General features: G+C 49.8%; 2 protein-coding genes across 6 annotated transcripts in view; one reads left to right on the forward strand and one right to left on the reverse strand.

Moving 5' to 3' along the window:
- LOC143695915 (uncharacterized) overlaps positions 1-23,361 on the reverse strand; it is a 243,196-nt gene that overhangs the window by 171,281 nt on the left and 48,554 nt on the right.
- LOC129132039 (uncharacterized) overlaps positions 1-23,361 on the forward strand; it is a 286,230-nt gene that overhangs the window by 7,986 nt on the left and 254,883 nt on the right. The window contains exons 2-3 of one of the 5 annotated variants that reach the window (XM_054651022.2): positions 12,063-12,128; positions 12,283-14,117. The exons of the other annotated variants lie outside the window; for them this stretch is intronic. Of the exons in view, the coding sequence (XP_054506997.2) occupies positions 12,107-12,128; positions 12,283-13,289 (1,029 nt within the window). The 5' untranslated portion in view covers positions 12,063-12,106 and the 3' untranslated portion in view covers positions 13,290-14,117. Of the gene's footprint in view, positions 1-12,062; positions 12,129-12,282; positions 14,118-23,361 lie in introns of those variants that run through there. 5 annotated transcript variants of the gene reach the window in all.

Here is a 23,361-nt window from a genome sequence, read left to right on the forward strand (position 1 = left end):
CAGTGCCACCTTCTTCCTCTGAATCCCAACAGCGCCTTCGAGGCGGGAAGAAGTTTGTTTTTTCTGGTAAGAGATAAATTAATAATAATAATAATAATAAAATAATAAAATAATATATTTTAATTTTAAAAACGTCTTTAAAAACATCTCTTACCAAGCATAGTTTCTATTTTAACATTTTGTAATAACCTAAAACTATATTTAACCCACTACTTAAGAGAATTAATACAGCATTAGTTTCTAACACAAGACATATAATATTAATTTTCATATTTGCAAAAACCCAATCGCAAAATATGCATTTTTCACAAGTATAATCCCACTTACTTCCAGTCTCTCCCAGCATGGTCCCAGCTGCCGCCAACATGATTCCAGTTGTTTCCTCAATCAACTCAGTGAGTCCCAGTATGATGCCATTTGCTCCCAGTGGCTCCCAGTCAGGCCCAGTATGGGGGATGCTGTGCAGGGTGTGATCACTGTGACTCTCAGTCACTCCCAGTATTAGTCCAGTCACTCCCAGTATGATCCAGATATGAGCCCAATGTGCTCCCAGTCTCTGCCAGAATAAACCAGTTTTCTCTGCATTAATGAAGCCTCTGATCTGGCCTTATCATAAGGCAGAGCAATAGGGCTCAGGAGCTCAGTCCCCGAGTGGGAACTGGGTGCCAGAAGCTAGCTCGCTCATGCCAACGCCGCGGGTCAAACCCGTAGCAAGCTCAGTGATTCTCAGCTCTTATAGTGAAGGCAAGCTCTTAGGATTTCAGCCCTGCTTGCTAGGTAAGTTTGCCCTTGGCTTGAGGCTGCAGCAGACAGGGAGAGAGGAGAAAGAGAGGCGCAGGCTGTTCCACGGAGATGGCTTTATTCAGGGAGGTCCATGAAGGGTCCCAGCGACAGCTCTTCTTCTGACTAATGGGGTACAGCATGCTTCTTTTATAGGGTTGGATAGGGTCCAAACTTGACCAATAGTAAAGGTTTACGGGTATCCATAAATGACCAATAGTTTAGGGTTAAAATGACATTGCTTTATAGGGTAACAGAGATAGGCTATGGGGGGGATGTCCATGGAGACAGGAACTTCTTTGCTGCCTCAGCATTCCTATTATTCAGGTCCTCCATGGTGCTTTTCCCATGGAGGATCTGAAAACCCCCAAAAACCTATGGGGTTTACTACAACTCCACTTTCTGTTTTTACAAAAAAGGCGTTTGCTATAGTTCTTTTGAAACAGTGAACAAGGCACGAGAGCATAGCTAACACAATAACAACTACAAGAAGTATCAACAACATTCCCTTAACCAAGGATGCAGCCCATCCTGTTAATCCCCATTGCCTGAAAAGTTCATTGACCCAGTCTGGGATTCTTTCTACTTTCAAGTCCTTCACGAGATCTTTCAGTTTCTGGATGTTCGCATGGATGGATTCCGAGCGTGAAGAGAGGTTGAAGCAGCACATCCCTTCGAAGTCTTCATAGTCGTGTCCATGGGCAAGCAGCAGGAAGTCGATTGCTGCTCAATTTTGGAGCGAAGCCTGTCTTGTGGTTTCTTCTTCCTTGAAGAGATCACTCAAGGCTGCAGATGTAGCATTAGCTTGTTTACTGAGCCAGCACCCAAGGTGATTGATTTCACCGAGGGCTTTAGCTGCAGCTACCCAGGGTAGGAACAGGGAGACAGCAATCTTTTTTGGTTTATTCCGATCGTATAATTTAGGATCACAATTTCCATCAAATTCAGTGTAGGACCTTTTTTGTCATTTGATTCGCTTTCTTTTTTCCAATTATGTAACAGGGTGATGTTTGGAGTGAGGGTAGAAAGTTTTCCAAGGGTACAGGGACCTCCCTGGGGTTGGGAGGGGATCCCAGCCCATACTCTGTTACCACAGATGAGAAACATTCCCTTGGGTAATACTTTGGGATGGAGAGAGGACACGGAAATCACACGAGCTGTGTAATTGCACCAGTCATGAGAGTTATAGGCTTTGTTAATTGCTGATATCTCTTTTCGATATGTGTTTTTGTTCTGGTCAGTTTCTGGCCAATTGTTTTTTGGATGTCTAAAGTAAAATTTGACACAGTATGTGGCCTTGGAGGACCCCAACAGATCCAAATCTTGGGGTTCCTCTTTAGCATCGGGCAGAATTTTTGTCCACTCGTTCCAGGTATCAGCCACATTGGGTCTCTTACCTGTGGTGCGGAGGATCTCTGAGTTATAGACAGGCCAGTCATCTGCTACAAAGGGAATTCCTACTAGACAGGTGGAAAGTGGATTATCAATGCTTCCCATGGACAAGCACATGTTGTCCTGTTTTAATGTTTTTGCTAAGGTTACCCAAACATTATGGCTGGGCTGTGGGCTAATCCAGCCGAAGGCACGCGGTACGGTGAAGAACATCCAGGCAGCAGTGAGGACAGCAGCAACGGAGATATTTTTCATCTTTGGGCAGGAATAGGGCTTCTGATAGGGAATCTAAGCAGAATTTGTTATCTTTATGATGAGAGGGTTTTCTACCTTGTTCTTTTCTGTGTTCCCCTCCTCCCCCCCTTTTTCTTTTAATTTCTAAGCTACACTAAGGGAGGAGGAGTGGGTAGAAGGTTAAGGGGTTTTAAAAGGTTAGGGAGAGGGAATAACAGGGTTTTTTTAATACAGAAAACCAGTGTAACAACACATAATTCAGAGAACACTTTTGTGTTAAGGCTATCTATGGCCTGATGCAGCAGACTGATGTTTAGCTTTCAGTTTTGTCTGCTGTCTTGTAATGGGGCGGTCTGTTCTTGTGCTTGTGGGTATTCGGCGATGTCTTCGTCTCCAGGCAGAGCTGGTTTGGTTTTGAGGTGGTCTTGTGTTTGCCTCAGGAGCGTTCTTGCCCCCGTTTGCAGGAGTAGTGTTCACAGTGCCTAAATATGGCTTTATGTTTTTTCCTGGGAACCACCTCGGACCGGCTGGTAGTAGCACGCACGCATATCCTCTACCCCAGGTGATCAGCTGGTGAGGCCCAGAAATTTGGTGTGTTTCAGGGTCCTTCATGAGCACCGGTGTTTTCTCAGTGAGCTTTGCTTGGGTGGTATTTGCAAAGTGGCGAAGTATTGATGGGTCAGGCTCTGATGCTGTACAGTTCAGGAAGTTGATGACGTAGAGAGCCTTGCAAAGTCTTTGCACTGGAGATGTGATTCTCGTGTCTCTGTTCTGTTGATCGAGGACTCTTTTGAGGGTTTGATGTGTCCTTTCCACGATGGATTGTCCTGTGGGGTTTACAGGTATGCCAGTCTTGTGTGCTATTCCCCATTCATTGAAAAACTCCTTTAACTTGCAGGAAGTGTAGGCTGGTCCATTATCTGTTTTAATCTCTTTTGGTACACCCAGGGCGGCAAAAGCGAGGAGAAAGTATTTTATTGTGTGCAGTGTGTTTTCTCCTGCATGTGATGATGCAAATACTGCTCCCGAAAACGTGTCAACCGATACATGCACGTATTTTGATCTTCCAAAAGGTGCGAAGTGAGTTACATCTGTCTGCCACAGCTGGCAGCTACTCAGACCTCGGGGGTTGACTCCTGTCCCCATGGATGGTATCTGATAGTTCTGACAGTTCGGACATGTAGCAACAATAGCCTTTGCCTGATCCTTTGAGAGCTTAACCATTCTCATAAGGGCAGGTATATTTTGATGGAAAAACGCATGTAACAACTTTGCCTGGGCAAAGATGTTAGGAACATTAGCAGTTTCTGCTGCCATTGCTAATGCATCCGCTTTCCTGTTGCCTTCTGCAACAAAACCTGGGAGGTCTGTGTGTGACCTCACATGCATTATATGGTAAGGTTGCTTTCTGTGTGAGATTAGGTGTGTTAATTTAGAGAGCAGTTGGTACAACTTTGGATTAGAGACCTCTTGGAGAAGAGCATGTTCTGCTCTCATCGCTATCCCAACAACATAAGCTGAGTCTGTAACCAGATTGAAAGGCTCGTTTTTAAACTTTTCAAAGGCTCTGACAACAGCTGCTAATTCTGCAATCTGTGGAGATCCCTCCACTATTTGTATGTCAGATTCCCAATTTTGTGTTTGGGGGTCTTTCCATGTAATCACTGACTTGTGGGAAGACCCTGAGCCATCTGTAAAGAGGGTTAGAGCCTTGAGAGTTTTTCTACTTTGGATTCATTTTGGAATCAAATGGAAGGGTACATTATGGTTAAAAAGTTTGTGTTGTGGGATCTCAGCTGAAGTTTGGCCCGTGTAGCTATCCAGGGCAAACTGGAGGCTTTCATTGGTCTGGATCAAATCCTCAAAGTCTGTAAGGGTTATTGTTAAGTATATGCATTCGAACTCATAACCTGAAAGAGAGCGAAGGCGAGTCCTTGCCTTTTTTCTTAAATGTGCTATGACCTCCTGGTAGGTGGTGTCTTTGTGGGCTGGCTACTTGTAAAAACCCATTCCAGTATCAACAAAGGGTCTCGAAGCTGGGGGTCCCTTTGGAAAAGCAGTCCGTGGAATTGAGGTGCTTTTCCCAGGATGATGAACTGGAAAGGCAGGCTGGGCTCGAAGCGATGGGCTTTGCGTGAAGACAGGGCTTCCTGGACTTTGGTGATGGCACCTCTGGCTTCTTCTGTGAGAGTGCAGGGGGAGTCCAGGTCCTTAGGTCCATGAAGAAGGTTGAACAAGGGAGCGAGGTCCTCTGTTGTAATTCCTAGCAGTGGGCCTACCCAGTTGATGGATCCGCACAGGCTGTGTAAGTCCCTCAGGGTTTTGGGTCGTCATTTATGGTGATCTGCTGAGGTATGATGGTCCTTTCCCGGATCTGGACTCCAAGGTAAGTCCATGGCGTGGTGTACTGGATTTTGTCCTCACGAATCTCCATTCCTGCCTTTTCTATGATTTCAATAGTCTTTTTAACTGTTTTGTCCAAGTAAGCTTTGTCTGAAGCACACACCAGGATGTCATCCATATAGTGATGGATGATAGCATCGGGGAATGATTTCCGAATGGGAGACAGAATGTGAGCCACGTACCACTGGCAAATAGTGGGGCTATTTTTCAGGCCTTGAGGAAGATAACGCCAATGATATCTTTTGAGCGGGGCCTCCTTGTTAAGAGAGGGAACGGAAAAAGCAAACCATGGAGCATCCTCAAGGTGTAGAGGAATGCTGAAGAAACAGTCCTTAATGTCTATGATAGCAAGTGTCCAGTCTCTAGGCAGCATTGATGGGGAGGGCAGGCCAGGCTGGAGAGGGCCCATGTCCTCGATGACCTCGTTGATTCTGCGAAGGTTATTGAGGAGCCTCCACCTGTTTGTCCCAGGCTTTGGTAGAACGAAGACTGGAGAGTTCCAAGGGCTGTTGGACTCTACTATGTGGCTTTTTGCGAGCTGTTCTTCCACGAGGGTGTTAAGGGCGCACAGCTTGGCTTTGGAGAGGGGCCACTGTTTAATCCAGATTGGCTTGTGGCGTTTCCAGGTGAGACGAGGTGTTTCTGGCAGGGTGCTTAGCTCAGTGGCCCCAATTAGAAATCCTGAGTGGGAATAGGTAGGGAAGCTCCCCACTGGGATAGAACGTCCCTGCCCCAAAGGGTGATGGGGGCCCTTACCACAAATGGACGAATGGTTGCCAGCTTGCCTTCAGGCCTTTCAACGAGAATGTTGTTCTTGCTTCTCATGGATACTGTAGCTCCGCCAATCCCTGAAATCATGCCTGCAACAGGTTGTAGATCCCAGTGTGCTGGCCATTCTGAGCAGGCGATGATGGTCACATCAGCACCGGTGTCCAGCATCCCTGGCAGGTGGGTCTTCTCGCCTTTGCAGGTGAGGCCTCACTCGATGGTAGGCTTGGATGGTCCCACGACTTGTGCCCACATAGCTGTAGGGTTGAGAGGAATCTGTTCCCTGTGATTCTTTGGGAGTAAAAAGGCTTGTGCTATTGGAGTTCTCTTTGAAAGAAAAAATGGTGAGTCTATGCAGTATACCTGGACGAGAATCTCTTGTCAGCACTGTCAGCACTTCTGGAACAACGAAGATCTCCTTTGGGCTATTAAGAGAGTCACCTATAATTAAAATCTGTGAAGGACCACCTTTTGGCCCATATTTGCCTGTGGGAACACGGTGAACATTCTCATTATTAAAGTCGATGGACAAAGCAGTTACCAATTGCCGGCGGGTTCCCATCTGGGTTGCCCCATGGGTTGGATCCTCTTCTTGAGGTCCGGAACGTCCTGGGTTGGTGTGGGGTTGGGTCTGGGTGGCCTTGGATTTGTTGTCCCAGCCCGGGGCTCCACTGGGCAGCGCAAGGAGTTTAACGGATGCTGCTGATAATGCTGCTGATTCTGAGGTCTTTGATATTTGTTACGGTGGTATCGGGGTGGTGACCTGTCTGGACAGTCCTTTATGTAACGTCCAAGATCCCCACAGTGATAGCATTTAGCTTGGTCTTTAGAAGCTATTACTGCATATGCACCAGAAACCCCTTCAGCAATACCCTTAGCAACTGCTTGGGCCACTGTATTTTCAGTGGACATGTGACGTGTACAGCATTCCAGCATTTGCTCTATGGTGGGGTCTGTATCCATGGGTAGAGACCTCAAAATGGCTTTGCATTTTTCATTTGAGTTACTCAAGGCAAGCTTACATAAGAGTTCCTTACTTGCCTCTGTGCTCTCTGTTTCTCCAGAGCATCTCTAAGTCTGTCCACAAATTGGATAAAACTTTCATCTATCCCTTGTTTAATAGTAGAAAAATGCATTGTTGGCATTGACTCATCATACACGAGAAGTAAAGAGGTTTTTGCTGCGAGAGCGATGTCGTGCAGTGCCTCTTTATTCAGGGTTTCCAATTGGTCTGCTGGTTTCTGTAAGTCACCTTCACCAGCTAGTTGGTCTACCATAAAATTTGTCTTATTAGCATCTGCAGAATATGAGTCTGATAATGTTTTTAATTGTTTTTTCCAATGCCTGTCCTATAACATATATTCTGCTGCGGACAGGAGGCAGTGTGAAATATTTTTTATATCGTGGGGAAGTAAGACGTGCTGAGAACATGGCTTCTAGGAAATTTCTAAAAATATGTGAGCTTCACCCATGTTCTTTGGCTATGTTTCTTAATTGCACTAGTTCCTTATTCGAGTTAGCCGTCCATGTCTTTATAGTAGACTTGCCATCGTTTCGCCCTTGCTTATATTCTACCGGGAAAGCATTAATTTTCTGTGCCAGCTCCCAGTCCCCGGCCTTGGTCGCTTCTATCTTAATAAGAGCCCATGGATCCGTGTGGATCGTGTCAGAATCAGATTCATTGAGGGAGCTCTGGTCCTCTGAGGAGGACTGAGGGGGGGGTTGCAATTCGTGACCTATGCTTTTTCCATTTAGAAGCAGCATTTTTCCAATGTTTCGTTGGCTGTGGGGGGGCGCATGGCATGACCTGGCCAGGGGGTGGCGCCATTGGAGCTGGGATGGCAGCACAGCATGCGCAGGACCGGGTGTGGGGAGTAGCACTGTGTGTGTGGCAGGGAGGGTGGAGGAGGGGTTGGGGGGACGCGTGGTGGGGGCAGGGGGGCTGGGCGGGGTGGGGGTGCGGGCATGGGGGGAGTGGGGGTGGGCTGGCAGTGGTACCGGTCCGGGGTGCCGCGGTTACGGGGTGGTGTGGTGGGACTGTGCATTTGTGAGGTGTCCCTGCTGTGGCAGGCAGGGGCAGGGGGAGGGGGCGGGGATGGACACGGGCTCGGGAGCGGCGGGGGTGAGGCTCGGGGAGCCGTCGGGAAGGGCCGGGCCAGTCGGAGCCGGGGCGGGTGGAGCGGGGGAAGCAGGGGGGGGAGCAGGGGTGGGGGGCGCGGCTACGGGAGGAGTCAAAGTCACTGCAGGGGTGGGAGGGGCAGGGAGCACGGCGGCAGAGGGAGCGGGGACAGGGGGCATTGCGGCGGGAGAGGCACTGGGGTACACCAGCGGAGGGGTGGGGGCACAGCGGAAGGGGCCAGAGCCGACGCAGGGGTGGAGGGGACGACAGGAGGGGTGGGACGGCCCGCAGCGGGGACGGACGAAGCCGGCGCAGGGGGAGGGGGGTCCGCAGCAGGAGAGGGGGAGGCAGAGGCAGGAAACGGGGTCCCCGGGGCCGGATACGAGGAGAGGCTGAGCCGGGGGGAGGGGGGGGTATATGGGGTCTTAGATAAATCCAGAAGCGGGGAGTTGGGCAGTGCAGACCCCGCAGAGGTGGAGGATGAGGGGGGGGAACCGTTGTGGGCAGCGCAGGCTCTGCAGTGGGGGTAGCGGGAGGGAGAAGGACTTTAGGAGCTGGGGGATATGTGGAATGCAGGCTACATCCCTGAGAGTCGTTATCAATGTGATTAGCATTTGAAAAGGAAGTGTCTGTAAGTGACTGCAAGAGTTTTTCTCTGTTAAATTTTTCAATGGTTTTAGTTATTATATGGAATAACGACAAATAGTTAGTCGAGGAATAATCCTGTTTTGTTTGTGAGATATATATGGTGTTGCCAATCCTATCCCATAACGAATTTTCAATGACTGATTCCTTATCAGTATCAGGAAATTACGAAATAATCCAAGTTACAAATTTTTTAGGGTTAGTTTTTGAGAGCTTGCCTTTAGAAAGAGAGAAATTGTTAGCAGATAAGATTTCTAAAATAATCAAATATATCTCTGTCTCGGTTTTACTTAGTTTTAATGTACTAAAAATTGTACCTGTGTAAATGGTTAGCCCTTCCAGCAGAAAAAAAACGAAAAAAAACCCTAAAAAAGAGTTTTAGAGCCCCAAACCTATGCGTGCAATGTTAGCTAATTTATACTTACAGTTCTTGGGGTCCAAGATCTGTGGAAGGGGTCTGCTGACATCAGTTCTCCTCGGAACTTTCTCTCGTTCAGATGTAAGTTTTGAGGGTCGAACTGACCCTCCTGGGGATAGGTTTTTCTAAAATGAAAAGTCCCTTCACAGGAGGAGTTGCTTCCCAAACAGGCAATCACAGAAAACCCCGGGGGGGGGGTTCGTTGCTCAGCGGACGGATATCGCCTCTGGGTGGGTCCGTAGTCATTGGGCCGCAACTTTAATAAAGCCTCTGATCTGGCCTTATCATAAGGCAGAGCAATAGGGCTCAGGAGCTCAGTCCCCGAGTAAGAACCGAGTGCCAGAAGCTAGCTCGCTCATGCCAACGGTGCGGGTCAAGCCCCTAGCAAGCTCAGTGATTCTCAGCTCTTATAGTTCAGCCCTGCTTGCTAGGTAAGTTTGCCCTTGGCTTGAGGCTGCAGCAGACAGGGAGAGAGGAGAAAGAGAGGCGCAGGCTGTTCCACGGAGATGGCTTTATTCGGGGAGGTCCATGAAGGGTCCCAGCAACAGCTCTTCTTCTGACTAATGGGGTACAGCATGCTTCTTTTATAGGGTTGGATAGGGTCCAAACTTGACCAATAGTAAAGGTTTACGGGTATCCATAAATGACCAATAGTTTAGGGTTAAAATGACATTGCTTTATAGGGTAACAGAGATAGGCTATGGGGGGGATGTCCATGGAGACAGGAACTTCTTTGCTGCCTCAGCATTCCTATTATTCAGATCCTCCATGGTGCTTTTCCTAAATCTATGGGGTTTATTACACTGCATGGTTCCAGTTCCTCTCTTTCACCCTCACTTTTCTTCCAGTCACTCCCAGTATCTTCCAGTGTACCCCAGTTCCCTCCACCATCTTCCCAGATCCTTCCAGTATGATCCCATTTGCTCACAAGCACTCCGAGTGAGCCTCAGTGTAGTGGCATTCACTGCCAGTATGATCCCAGTCACCTACAGCATGATCCCAGTTCATCCCAGTATAAGCCCAGCAGTTTCCAATCACCCCCAGTATGCACCCAGTTCCTTTCAGTTGGTCCTAGCATGTTCCCAGTTGATTACAGTGGCTCCCAGTCACCCTCAGCATAGTCCCAGTCATTCCCAGTATAACCCATTTGCCCCCAATACGGCCTCAATTGCCCCCTGCAGGCTCCTGCTCACTCCCAGTACAATCCCAGTATGATCCCAGTATGATCCCACTCTCCATTAGTGTAATCACAGTGTACCCTGGCATGGCAGTATGATCCCAGTATGATATCAGTACAAGCCCAGTACAGCCCCAGTCACTCCCAGTACAATCCCAGTGCAGCCCAGTCCCTGGCAGTGCTGCCACTGCTGGGATCCCCCAGCCCTGTGTGCGTTCCCCCCTGGCGGATGTGCCGGGAGGAGCCCCAAGGGCTGGCAGTGGCCAGGCAGGGTCCCCAGCAAGGCCCAGTTTGGATGTGCAGCCCCCAGTTTGCCCAGTTTGCCTCGCCTTTGGCCCGGGCCGGGTTTCCCCCGCCCGCAGCGGCTGGGAGCAGCCGAGAGCCCCGCGCTGCCCATCCCGACCTGTCCCGGCTCCATCCCCACTCCTGCCGCGGACTGCGAGGGCTGCGGGAACGGGGCACCGAGGGTGTGGCTGCTGCTGGGGGAGGAGGAGGAGGCAGGGAAGGGCAGGGATGAAGGGGGAAAAGGAGGTGGGGCTAGGGGGGAGGAGCAGGGGGAGGAGGGATGGAAGAGGAGGGATGAAGGCAGAGAGAGAGCAGCGATGGAAGGAGGAAAAGGAGGTGGGGTTAGGGAGGACGAGAAGGGATGGAAGGGGAGGGATGGAAGAGAAGGAGGTGGAGATAAGACAGAGCAGGAGGACGAGGGGGATGGAAGAGGAGGAGCGGTGGGAAGAGGAAGAGGAGGGACAAAGGCGGATCAAGGCTGAACTGAGGGAGCCAGGCCGTCGATCCCTGCCTGAATTCGCAGCCCCCACCTGTGGGATCATCGCCCCCCCCATCGCGCCGGTGAGCGGGGAGGGGGAGCTCAGCCCAGATATCCCGGGGGGTCCCTGGGTTGGGGTTTTTGGGGCGATGTTTGGAGAATGAAGAAGTCCAAGGCTGAGCGGAAAAGGCCCCTTGGGGGGACATCGGGGGGTGGCGGTGGCGGCTGCCGGCAGAGGCAGCCTGGAGGAGCAGAGCCCTGTGTCCCCCAGGAGCCCAAAGTGGGGAGCCCAGAGAGGGGGGAGCGCCGCCATTGGCAGGAGCCTCAAGAGCCTGGAGAGGGGCAGGGGGGACTCCTTGGAGCCGCTGCAGCCCAGAGCAGAGAATGAGGGGAGAAGGGAGCCCGGGAGCCCAAACAGCCCCGGCATCCCGAAATGGGGAGAGCTAAGCGGGGGGAGCTTTTGGGATTGCTGGGACTGCCCGCAGCCTGGGCAGGGTGGACACTGAGGAGAAGGGGGACCCCCAATCCAAGCGTGACCCCAGCAGCTGGGACAGGGGGGAACCCCAGAACAACAGAGGGGAGGAACCAGGGACAGGGAACTCCTGGGAGGCTTTTTCAGGGCTGAATCTTGGTGTTTGGGAGGTTTTTCTGGAGCCAGATGGCCGCTGACTTGTAGAGATGGACTCAGGCAGAGGGACCTTCATACTCAGTGTGTGTTGGGGAAGATGAAACAGGAAAGCCTTATAAATATGATTGTCTGGCAAAAGATTTCGAGAATATAGAAACTATAAGCAAGATTGAAATGAAAGCAAGCTTTGAGATACCTCAGTTAGTGAACAACTGGAAAACAATGGTGTGGCCCAACTGAAGGTAATCCCCTTTTAATGAAACAATTCCCTCTGCTTGCAGACAGGTCCAAGGGTCAGAGCAGACCCTACTAGCTCAGCAGAAGGGGTCCAAAGAGGAGTTTTTAGCATTTAAAATGTAACACAGTATGGTGATGTAGTGATTCTTACAGGCTGTATGCAAATGCTCTAGGATTTGTATCTTGTACTAGATTGGTTAGTGAGAAATAGAATATTCAACACAGAAGAAGATTTATTGTATTGTAACAGGAACCTTTCTCTCTTGCACTCTTCCCCTCTTACTCTCTTACCCTCTCATCCTCTCTACCCCTCTCTTCTCTCGGGCCTGCTCCGAGCTGTGCCTGGCAGCTCCAAGCAGGGCCCTGCACCCGGGCCCTTTGCAATAAACCGCAAGTTCCAGGGCCTGGCTGCAGAGATCTCTCGTCTCCGTCCATCCCGACCGTCCTACCCCCCGACGCTCCTACAAACGCGCTCATCCCTTGTTTTCCCCAAACCAGGATTTCCCATTGCCAACCTCAGGGAAGCTGCGAGGAAGAGGAAGATGCCCCAGGGCACTGAGACAGGTGAGGAGGAAGTCAGTGCCCCTTTCCCCTCTGTGCTGCTCCATCTCCCAGCCCAGCACGGCCCCCGGCTGCATCTCAGCCCTGGGGGGATCTCCTTGCCCTTGCCTGTGGCACGGAGGCAAATCCCATCTTGTCCTTGTCCTTCCTCCCCCAGAGCAGGAGCTGAGCATGGAGAGCAGGGAGGACAAATCTCCGCGGCAGAACCTGGTGGCAGAGGCCGTTTTGAGCGGCTCCACGGCGCAGGAAGCCAACGGGGAGGAAAAGCCCCGGAGCTGCCGCACGAGGAGGGGCTGCAAACGCAGATGGCGGGGATGTGAGGGGCAAAGAGCCAGCCTGGGCCGGGAAGACGGCCGGAGATGGAGCCAGAGCTCGGAGCTGGTGCTCCATGAGCAGCTCCATGATGGGGAGAAGCCCCACAGGTGCGTGGATTGTGGGAAGAGCTTCAGGTGGAACTGCGACCTGATTGTGCACCAGAGAACCCACACTGGGGAACGGCCCTACGAGTGTGGGGAGTGTGGGAAGAGTTTCAGCCAGAGCTCCAGCCTGATCAAGCACCAGAGGACCCACACTGGGGAACGGCCCTATGAGTGTGGGGAGTGTGGTAGAAGCTTCAGCTTGAGCTCCAGCCTGATCAAACACCAGAGGATCCACACTGGAGAAAGGCCGTACAAGTGTTCTGAGTGTGGAATGCACTTCAGCCAGAGGATCAGCCTGATCAGGCACCAGATGACCCACACTGGGGAGAGGCCCTACGAGTGTGATAAATGCAGGAAGAGGTTTCAGACCAGCTCCAATCTCCTCCTGCACTATTGGATTCACACGGAGGAGAGGCCCTTCCAATGCCCTGAGTGTGGGAAGGGATTCAGGCAGAAGTCCACTCTTGTCACCCACCAGCGCATCCACACTGGGGAGAGGCCCTACGAGTGTGATAAATGTAGTAGGAGGTTTCTGACCAGCTCCTCTCTCTTCCTGCACTATCGGATTCACACAGAGGAGAGGCCCTTTCACTGCCCCGACTGTGGGAAGGGATTCAGGCAGAACTCCCACCTCATCACCCACCAGTGCATCCACACAGGAGAGAGGCCCTACGAGTGTCCCCAGTGTGGGAAGAGCTTCTCACAGAGCTCTAACTTGACCAGACACCAACAGAGGCACCAGTAAGGGAAGCCCTGCGAGTGCCCCGAGTGCGGGCAGAGCTTCGTGTGCTGCTCCAGCTCCATCCCCCACTGGAGGAGGCACTTTGGGCACAGCCCTGGTCACTCACATTCCCTGTGATCCATGTTGGGAACACACCTGGCTGCTTCTCCTTTTGGTTTGGCCTTAATTTTCCTCTGCTTCACCTTCATCCTTTAAAAACACCCAAAAGTGGGTTAAATGAAGGAAATTGATTGAATATATCTGCAGTTCCATAATTTCTCAGTTATTTTAGAGGGAATTTAGGATTTGGGGACACATTCTGTGTGGAGTGCTGCTGTTGCTAAGAAGCAGGAATTTGATCTCACCCTTCTTGTGTTGCTAAGAACTCCTCCCCTGATCCAAACCCCAACTCCACCCTTGGGATACCCTATAAAAACACAGCCCTGCTTTTGCCCTGTCTTTGGGGGGTAAGAAATGGATTCCCAGAGGATCAGCCCTTTTCTCACTGCATTCCCAAAGGATCAGCCTCATTCTTCACTGGATTCCTAGAGGGTCAGCCCTTTCCCACTGGATTTCCCAAATTTGAGCTTTTCCCATTGGATTCCCAGAGAATCAGCCCTTTCCCACTGGATTCCCAGATGATTAACCTTTTCACACTGGATTCCCAGAGAATAAATCTTTTCCCACTGGATTCCCAGAAGATCAGCCATTTTGCCACACGATTCCAAGAGGATTGACCTTCTTCACTGAATTCCCAGAGGATTCTGACTCTGTCACTGTTTTTTTTTTGTTTGTACTAATGCATTTGTATTTTTAATTTTTCCTAATAAAGAACTGTTATTTTTACTCCCATATCTTTGCCTGAGAGACCCTTAATTTCAAAATTATTATTTTAATAGAATATATTAATAATATTCTTATTACTATTATTATTATTATTATTACTAATCAAAGGGATGGGGTTTGCATTTTCCATTTCAGTGGAGGCTCCTGAAATGGGGAGACACCCCCAAGGACGGGCCATGTAAAATAGTTCCTGAAATATGTAAATGAGTTTACCAATATGCATGAGGGTCTATGAATATGCAACAGGCTGATGTAATTAAAACCAGATTAATTAAGGGGTGTCCCCGAAAATAACTGGGGGGTCTTGGTGGCCATAACAACCTTTGCTCGATGGTCCTTGTCTCCCATGACATCAGCCTATTGCATATTCATAGACTCTTTGCATATCCGTAAACTACTTTACATATTCCAGGAACAAAATTAGCTTCATCCTTTTTGGGGGTTCCACCCCTCTCCCAGCTCAGTTTTGGGATCCCATACTCGTCCCAGCTCAACTGGGGGGCCCATTCCCCTCCCACCTCAATTTGGGGGTCCCATCCCCCTCCCAGCTCAATTTTGGGGTCCCAGCCCCCTCTTATCCCCAGTCTCCCTCCCCTTTCCGATCGTTTCCTCAATTCCCTTTCCCGTGTTTGGTTTTGGGGGCTCCAGGCCCCTCCTGCTCCGTTTTGGGGTTCCGACCCCGTTTTGGATTAATTTGGGGTCCCCAGGCCATCCCCAGGGTCACCTTCCCTCCGTCCCCAAATTCCGCTCCTCGCAACTGATGAGTCATCAGCGAGGCACGCTCTGATTGGCTGGAAATTACCCCGCGCCGTCTCTGAGTGTTTAACACAGTGCGAGGCCTTGGTCTGTGCCTGGCAACTGATGAGTCAGAGTCGGCCCGGGCGGTGATTGGCTGAAAATCGCTGAGTGGGGAAAGTGCTCTGAGTTTCTGCCCAGCAATTGGATTGTCATCAGTGCCGCACCTTCTGATTGGTCGGAATCTGTTTTGGGGTGGGGACGGGAGGAACTGGGGTTACTTGGGGTTTCTTTGGGTTTATTTGGCGTTATTTATGGACTATTTGGGGTTTATCTTGGGTTTTATTTGGTTTATTTTGGGTTTTATTTGGGGTTATTTTAAATTGTTTACGTTTATTTAAAGTTTGGGTGGTTTTGGGCTTATTTGGAATTATTTGTTGTTCTTGGGGTTTATGTTGGTGTATATGGGGTTTTTTAGGTTTAGTTGAAATCATTTCGGGTTTTTTGGGTTTGATTTGGTTTTTTGGGGGTTGTTGGGGGGTTTTTTGGATTTGTTTGGCATTATTTGTGGGCATTTAGGTATTGTTTGCGGTTTTTTGGGGTTATTTGGGGTTTATTTTGAGTGTTTTGCGGTTAATTTGAATTTATATCAAATCTTTTGGGCTTATTTGGGTTATTTGGCGTCATGTGGGGTCAAAAAATCCAGGAATGTTTCTCCTGCAAAACAGGAATTTTTCCTTAAGAATCCGAGAGTTTTTCCCCAATAAACTGGGAACGTTGTTCCCTTAAAAATTCCAGACTTTTCTCAGCCAATAGCGGCGCGCCCTGCCCCAAACCATCCAATCACTGCGCTTCATCTCCCAAAATAACGAATCACGGTGCACCCTGCCCCAAACTAACCAATCACCACGAGTCTCCCCTCTGGAACACCCCGTGCGCCGATCCAACCAATCACCGCACACCTCCCCTCAGCAAAGCCCGCCTCCCCTGCCCCTCTCCTGTCAATCACCGCACCCTCTATGAAACCAACCAATCACCTGGCATCTTCCTTCAACCACTCCCACCCTCCCCGCGCCACTCCAGCCAATCAGAGCCGAGCCCGAAGCCGCGCCCCCTGACCCCAGGGCTGGGCATGGAGCGGGCGCCCCCTCCCCCCCCCGCCGTCCCCCGGGACCCCCTCGGGGACCCCCGGGAGCCACCCCGGGCTCGGGCAGGTCCTGCGGGAGGCGCTGGAGAGAGCAGGGGAGGCGCTGGGAGAGGACGGGGGGCTCCGGGAGCTGCTGAGGAGGCGCAGGAACAGGTGAGGGGTCCTGGAGGGGTCGTGAGGGGAATTTGGGGAGGGGTCTTGAGGACGTTTGGGGGGATTTGGGGAGGGTCTGGGGGGAACTTGAGGGGGTTTTAGCGGGGTCTGGGGGTGCTGGGGGGGCTTTGGGGGGGAATTTGGGGAGGGTTCTTCGGGAGGTGTCACGATCCGTCCTAACAGATGGGTTTCGTGATGGTTCGTGGATTTGATCTCAGGGTGCAAAAAGAACCAACACGGTACAAGGGGGTTTGCAATGATAATCGAAACAAATGCACCTTTATTGAATGACCACTGCAAAATGTGAGAGAGGGATTAAGGGAGAGAAAAAGATAGAGGAAGAGACAGACAAAAGAGAGAGAGAGAGAGGGGATAGAGCTACCAAACATAGAGATGAAGTCCTTTGGTCTAGTCCAGTCGAGGATCCGCCTGTTACGTCGGGGAGATCTCAAAGTCTCTGGCTAACTCAGAGGTTTTTATTAGGATAACTCTATTGGAAATTGCCGGGGAGGGGGGAAACAGATACAATAAGGAATAGATGTAACAGGTAGTCCATGTTCTCAGCAGCAAACGAGAGCCATTGTCTTCTTGGTCCAGCGGTCACAACCTGCAGGCAAACATCTCACTTTGGTCAGCTTGCCTCCCCCACACACCTGCCCCGGGCTGGGGGTTTCAGTCCCAGTCCTTGGAAGGAGCAGAGGGGCCTTTTCACATGGGGGTTTCATGTCTCAGTCCTTGATGGAGAGGCTCCTTACATCTCAGTCTGTGTGTCACGGTGGTTGTAAAACAGGTGAGGGTCTTCTGTGGGGGGACCACCCAGAACTCAGGAGAATCCAGCCAGGCCGAGAGGTGGGACAGCTCCCAAGGCTGTTGTTGCAAAAAGGGCACAGTGCTTCCTTCTTCTTCTCATTGGGCTCAGTGTAGCATACAGCAAACAACACCTGTGAAAACAGTAACTTAGCACTGTGCTCTCAGGTTTCGGGGCCTTTGGCGTGTGTAACTTTCTCCTACAAAGCCCGAGATTTTCAGACGGCGGGGGGGGCGGGGGGTCTTCTCTTCAGTGGTCCCCAAATGACGATCATGGGGCAGGTGAGGGAAAGTTCGGACAGACTTGCAAGGACCAATTTCAACTCTTTACTGTTTCTGTTGGCTATAGTCCATTCACTTGCCTCAGCTGGAGGTTGTACTTGTGAAAAACGCCAATCACTTGGTTTTAGAATTTTAAAAGTATAATAGTAATGGTTATAAAATAGTAATATGGTTATAATAAAATGGTTATAAAAATAGTAAGATAATTAGAGTAATTAAATTTTGAATAACTGAGATTTAGGACGACACGAGGCAATAAGAACAAAGAGTTACTGATGCTCCAGGTACCTTTTTCTGGGCAAAATAAGCCCAAACAAGGACACACATGAACAGAGGTTAACCTTTAAAAGCAATAACCTATTGCATATTCATACATCTTATACATGATGCATAAATTCTATTCAAACAAAGGATTCTATCTGGGCAGTGTCAATTTCTTCCTTTGAATCCTGATGAAGTCTTCAGGGCTGAGCAAGGTGGGAAAAAGTTAGTTTCTTCTGATAATGGAGCAATAAATTCTTTTTTTCTGAAAGATTTAGCTGTCCTGTGGCTGCTTTCTGGTGTGAATACCTCATTCCTTTCTTTAAAAAATATCCTACTGTTGAACATTGCATGCAAGATGTTTTCCATTACCATCTGTATGGCAGATTATCTTTTTTTAAGCGGGCAGTTTGCCTTATCTCTCTCTTTGAGTGACCACAATCACACCTCCCTCGGGAGGGGACATCTGTTGATAACAGACTATTGAATGTCACTGCATGACTGATAAGAACTATAACATCCCATTGGGAGATGCTCCACCCAGAGGGAGGAGCCAAGCATTGCTACCCAGATATAATCCAGAGGTTTTTGAGACACCAGCACGGCTTTCTCACAGGATTCCCCAGAGGAACAGCAGCTGCCTCTTCTTCCACTGGATCCTCGGAGGAAGAACACATCCTTCTCTACAGGACACCCCTGCTCCAACAGAACCACCCCTGACACTTCAGGAGGGCTGCAGCCACATTTCCAATTGGACTGCTACCAACACCCCACAGGGTGTCAGATTGGTTTCTGACTCTGTCAGTGTTGTTCTAAGGTACTGCAGTGTTTATTTTATCCTTTTATGTTTTCTTCCCTATTAAGGATCTGTTATTTCCTGCTCCCATATTTTTTGCCTAAGAGCCTCTTAATTTAAAAATTTATAGCAATTCAGAGGAGTGGGGAGGCTTTACATTCTCCATATCAGGGGAGGCTCCTGCCTTCCTAGGTAGACTCCTGTCTTTCCAAACCAAGACATATTCTGGCGTGCAACATGCGGAGAGAGGGCACAGAAACAAAAAGAGAATAACAGTTCTTGAGTAATCTAATTTTTTGTGTGCGGCTATGGAAATCTCATTAAGTGACACCCTGTGGTCCAGCTTGCCTTGGTTTGGGTGGCACGTGATCGTGGCTGTATTTCTCCCATTGGTAGGCCCTTATCTAAACATGGGTCCTATAACCAAGGCTACTGTGGCTGTTATCCAGTTTGTTTTATGGGTGAATAAGGGGAGGAATTAATGGCTTTTTAACTTCCTCTGGAAAGCAGGCACATGGATTCACAGCTATCACACCCTAACTGTATGTTTTTGGGGTTACTTTAATAATGGCACCTGCTGTAAGGAAATGACACCGAGCGAAATCTTCTTCCAACCCTTTAGCCATCTCTTTGGGTCTGCTCTACCAGTTTTTTAAGGGTTGAGATCGACTTGAAATATTAATGATATCATACAGTGGCTGGTGTTGCTGATAGGCCTGCTCTATTTAGCATTTAGAGAGAAGGGGACACTAACCTGGATAACCACCCTGACTCCTACGCCAGAACCTAACACACCACCAGAGTCTAGGGGTGCTGCTGCCCCAGAGCCTGACCCTGCCCCACAGCCCACCTCAGATACGAACCACCCAGATTGCTGGAGGGTCTGGTGAAGGAGATAGGCCGGATGCTGAAGGAATACACTTCCCCAGCTGGTGAGAAGCCCTCCCCATGCCTTGAAGAGGGAGAGTCTAATAGTGCAGCAGCGGAACCCACAGATGCTGCAACTGCCCTGGTTCCTGTTTTTTTTTTCCCCTGTGACACTGCACACCAGTATCAACTAAGGCATTGTATTTTTGTGGCTCTGATGTGCCAGGCCATTGGATCCTGGCAGCCACAGCCAGCAGCAGTTGCTCCTGTGGAAACAAGGAGTTCTAGGATGAAATCAGAGCACCCAGATAGGGGAGGGCCCTCACAACCCTCAGGAGACCCAGAGGTTACAATCATCACCAAGTCCCTGACGTACAAAATCTCTGAAATCTGCACAAAGACATTGTATGAAGGGGACATGAGACTTATACAACCTGGCTACTTTGCATCTGGGACCTTATGGGTACAGGTGTACAACTGGATGGTGGTGAGGCAAGGAATTTGGGACCCTTGACCCTGGTATCAATCAGATTTTTGTAAGGAGCCAGGGTCCCCTTCCCTCTGGAAGTGGCTTTTAATGAGTGCCAGAGAGAGGTTTGTCCACAGGGAGAGCATGCAGGAGCACCACCATAGAATGTGCTGAAAAACTCTGTGAGGATCCAACAGCTGAGAAAAGTAGCAGTATTGGAGGGACTCTTTGGGAGGGATGGACAGCATGAAAATGACCCTGACAAGGTCAGGTGCACAGGGCAAATGTTGTGGAGCCTGGCAAATCTGAGGCCATCTCAATACACCACCTTCATTGCAATGATTGATGCAGATACCAACCAAGAGACAGTGGGCTCTGTCGCCAACAAGCTCAGAAATGATGAGAGTCTGAGCAACAGCCCAATGCAGGCTCATGTCTCTGCCGTGGTCAAGGAACTCAAAGAGGAGATTAAGGGAGACGGTGAGGGAGGAGGGGAGGAGAAACAATTCCCACATCCCAGTAGTGCAAGTCACAGGCCCCAGAGTCAGAGCCCAATGTCCTCCAGTTAGACGGAGAGGGTACACCCCAGGTTAGGGTGTAACCTGTGGTTCTCCCTGCATGACCATGGGGAAGACACAGGAAGGTGCAATGGGAAACCCACTTCTGTCCTGACATCATGGGTGCATGAACTCAAGGAGGGAAACACTAACCAAGGGAGTTCCACTTAAGGGAAGGTACCTCCAGCATGTATGCCCAAGAAAGAAATAATAACCAGGGTTAGATGGGCCCTGCCTATAGCCAGGAAGAAGCACAGGAAAACCGGATCTTTTGGACGGTGTGGATCCAATGGCCTGGCACATCAGAGCCACAAAAATACGATGCCTTAGTTGATACTGGTGTGCAGTGTACCTTGATACCATCGGGGCATGTGGGGGCAGAACCTGTTTCCGGGGGTGACAGGGGGATCACAATTAATATGTAATGTAAAGTAATTCATGCTTAGGTGGAAAACATATAAAATAAAAATTGTAAAATAAATTAAACTTCCAACAAGCCTCTGACCACTGACTACCCAGAGACAGATTGCCACCGAAGTTGCGAAACTCCTGGTGGCAGCAGAAAATAATGCCTTGTTAAGAAGTAAAAAGGACATGGCTGGTGCGGAGATGGGCTTCACCGGGAACACCAGAGGATGATCAGTACTTGATAAGTATCATCAATCAAGATAACTGAAGTTGTCAAGAACATACATCTGAATACACGACTACTCCTGACATGATCAGCGCCCACCACCACCCAAGAAACAGCATTGTCCAGGCCCGTACAAAGAAACTTCATACATAGCAGGATAACAAAAGAAATTGGGGCACCTCTGCCTCAGGCAGAAAAAAATGTATAAAACAGCCCTGCCGGAGACAGCATTTGTGAACAGAGGGAGGTCTGATGCGATAGAGGTCAGATCTAGGTTCACCTAGCGCCGACCCCGGGCTCAACTCTGTCTCTTTCACTGTGGCTATCAAGGACCGTATTTTCAGTCGTGGAAATAAAATCTTTCGCATTCATTAATTTGGCTTCTCATTGATCATTTATAACAACAATTGACCCTGTTGGAAGCTGAGGTGAGCCAGACTGGGAAGGAGTGGCAGAAACATCCTATTGTGACTGGCCCAGAGGCCCCGTGTATTCTGGGCATATTCAGAATTCCTCCAGAATGGCTTTACAAAGACCCAAAGGGACTCAGGTGGGCTTTTGGAATAGCTGCTGTAGAGGCAGAGAACATGAAGCAGTTGAACACTTTGCCTGGACTATCAGAAAACCCATCTGCAGTAGGACTCCTGAGGGTAGAATAGCAACAAATACCAATTGCCACCTCGACAGAGCACCTCTGGCAGTATTGGACAAATCAGGATGCTGTGATCCCCATCTAAAAAATGATCTGCGAGCTGGAGAGCCGAGGGGTGGTCAGCAAAACCCACTCACCCTTCAACAGTCCTTTCTGGCCTGTGTGCAAGTCTGACAGAGAATGGAGATTGACTGTGGACTATCTTGTGCATTCAAAGACTGTGCCTTGAATGAATAGACTCCACTGCTGAGCGCTGTAGGGGGATACAGTATGGGTAAATGAAGGTGGTATAGAATGTAATCTTATCCCCTAAAGAGTTCCAGCTGAACCAATTGCTAAAGATTAGGAGCAGGCCTGATGTTAACAGGCCACACCTGTAGCCAATAAGAGTGTTATAAAAGAGTGGATTGGTGGGAACTGGAGTCAGTTGGCCACTGTGAGGACAAGGAAGAGTCAGTGCCTAGAGGAGCTGCCTACCAGAAACGTCAAGGAGGTACGAAACTCCAGCAATATGCAACCTTTGGAATGTAATGGCAATAGAGCACTGATGTGCCGGACATGCTGGAACTCCAGTATGAGCTGGAGTCCAAGGCAGCAAACTGGTACACCACCATTAGCATTGCTAACGTGTTTTTCTCCATTCCTCTGGCAGCAGAATGCAGGCCTCAGTTTGCTTTCACCTGGAGGGGTGTGCAGTATGCCTGGAACCAACCGCCCCAGGGGTGGAAGCACAGCCCCATCATCTGCCATGGACTGATTCAGAGTGCACTGGAAAAGGGTGAGGCTCCAAAACACCTGCAGTATATTGATGACATAGTTGTGTGAGGGAAGACGGCAGCAGAAGTGTTTGAGAAAGGAGAGAGGATCATCCAGATTCTCCTGAAAGCCAGCTTCTCCATCAAGAAGAGCAAAGTAAAGGGATCTGCTCAAGAGATCCAATTTCTGGGACTGAAGTGGCAAGAGGGACGGCGTCAGATTCCCACCAATGCCATCAACAAGATCACAGCAATGTCTCCGTCAACCAATAGGAAGGAAACACAACCTTTCGTGGCTGCCATAGGCTTTTGGAGAATGCCCATTCCTGAGTACAGTTAGACTGTGAGCCCTCTTTACCTGGTCACCCGCAAGAAGAACGAGTTCCACTGGGGCCCTGAGCAGCAACAAGCCTTTGCACAGATCAAGCAGGAGATTGCTCATGCCATAGCCCTTGGCCCAGTCAGGATGGGACCAGAGGTGCAGAATGTGCTCTACTCTGCAGCTGGGAACCATGGCTTGTCCTGGAGCCTTTGGCAGAAGGTGTCTGGGGAGACTCGAGGCCGACCACTGAGATTTTATGGTCGAAGCTACAGAGGGTGAGAAGCCAATTACACCCCAACAGAGAAAGAAATCTTGGCTGCCTATGGAGTCTAAGCTGCCTCAGAGGTGATTGGTACAGAAGCACAACTCCTCCTGGCACCCCCACTACCAGTGCTGGGGTGGATGTTCAAAGGCGAGGTTTCTTCCACTCACCATGCCACCAGTGCCACATGGAGCAAGTGGTTTGCTCTTATCACCCAGCGCGCCCGTACAGGTAAACTGAATCACCCTGGGATTTTGGAGATAATTACCAATTGGCCCAAAGGTGAGAATTTTGGTGTCACAGACCAAAAACAAGAACCAGTGACATGAGCTGAGGAAGCTCCTCCCTATGACCAACTGCCCCCAGAGGAAACGCGCTACGCTCTTTTCACTGACGGTTCCTGTTGCATCGTAGGGATGAACCAGAAGTGGAAAGCAGCCGTATGGAGCCCCACACGACAGGTTGCAGAGGCCACTGAAGGAGAAGGTGGATCAAGTCAACTTGCTGAACTCAAAGCTGTTCAGCTGGCCCTGGACATTGCAGAAAGAGAG

The sequence above is a fragment of the Agelaius phoeniceus genome, chromosome 27, assembly GCF_051311805.1.
Source record: "Agelaius phoeniceus isolate bAgePho1 chromosome 27, bAgePho1.hap1, whole genome shotgun sequence".
Lineage (NCBI taxonomy): Eukaryota > Metazoa > Chordata > Aves > Passeriformes > Icteridae > Agelaius > Agelaius phoeniceus.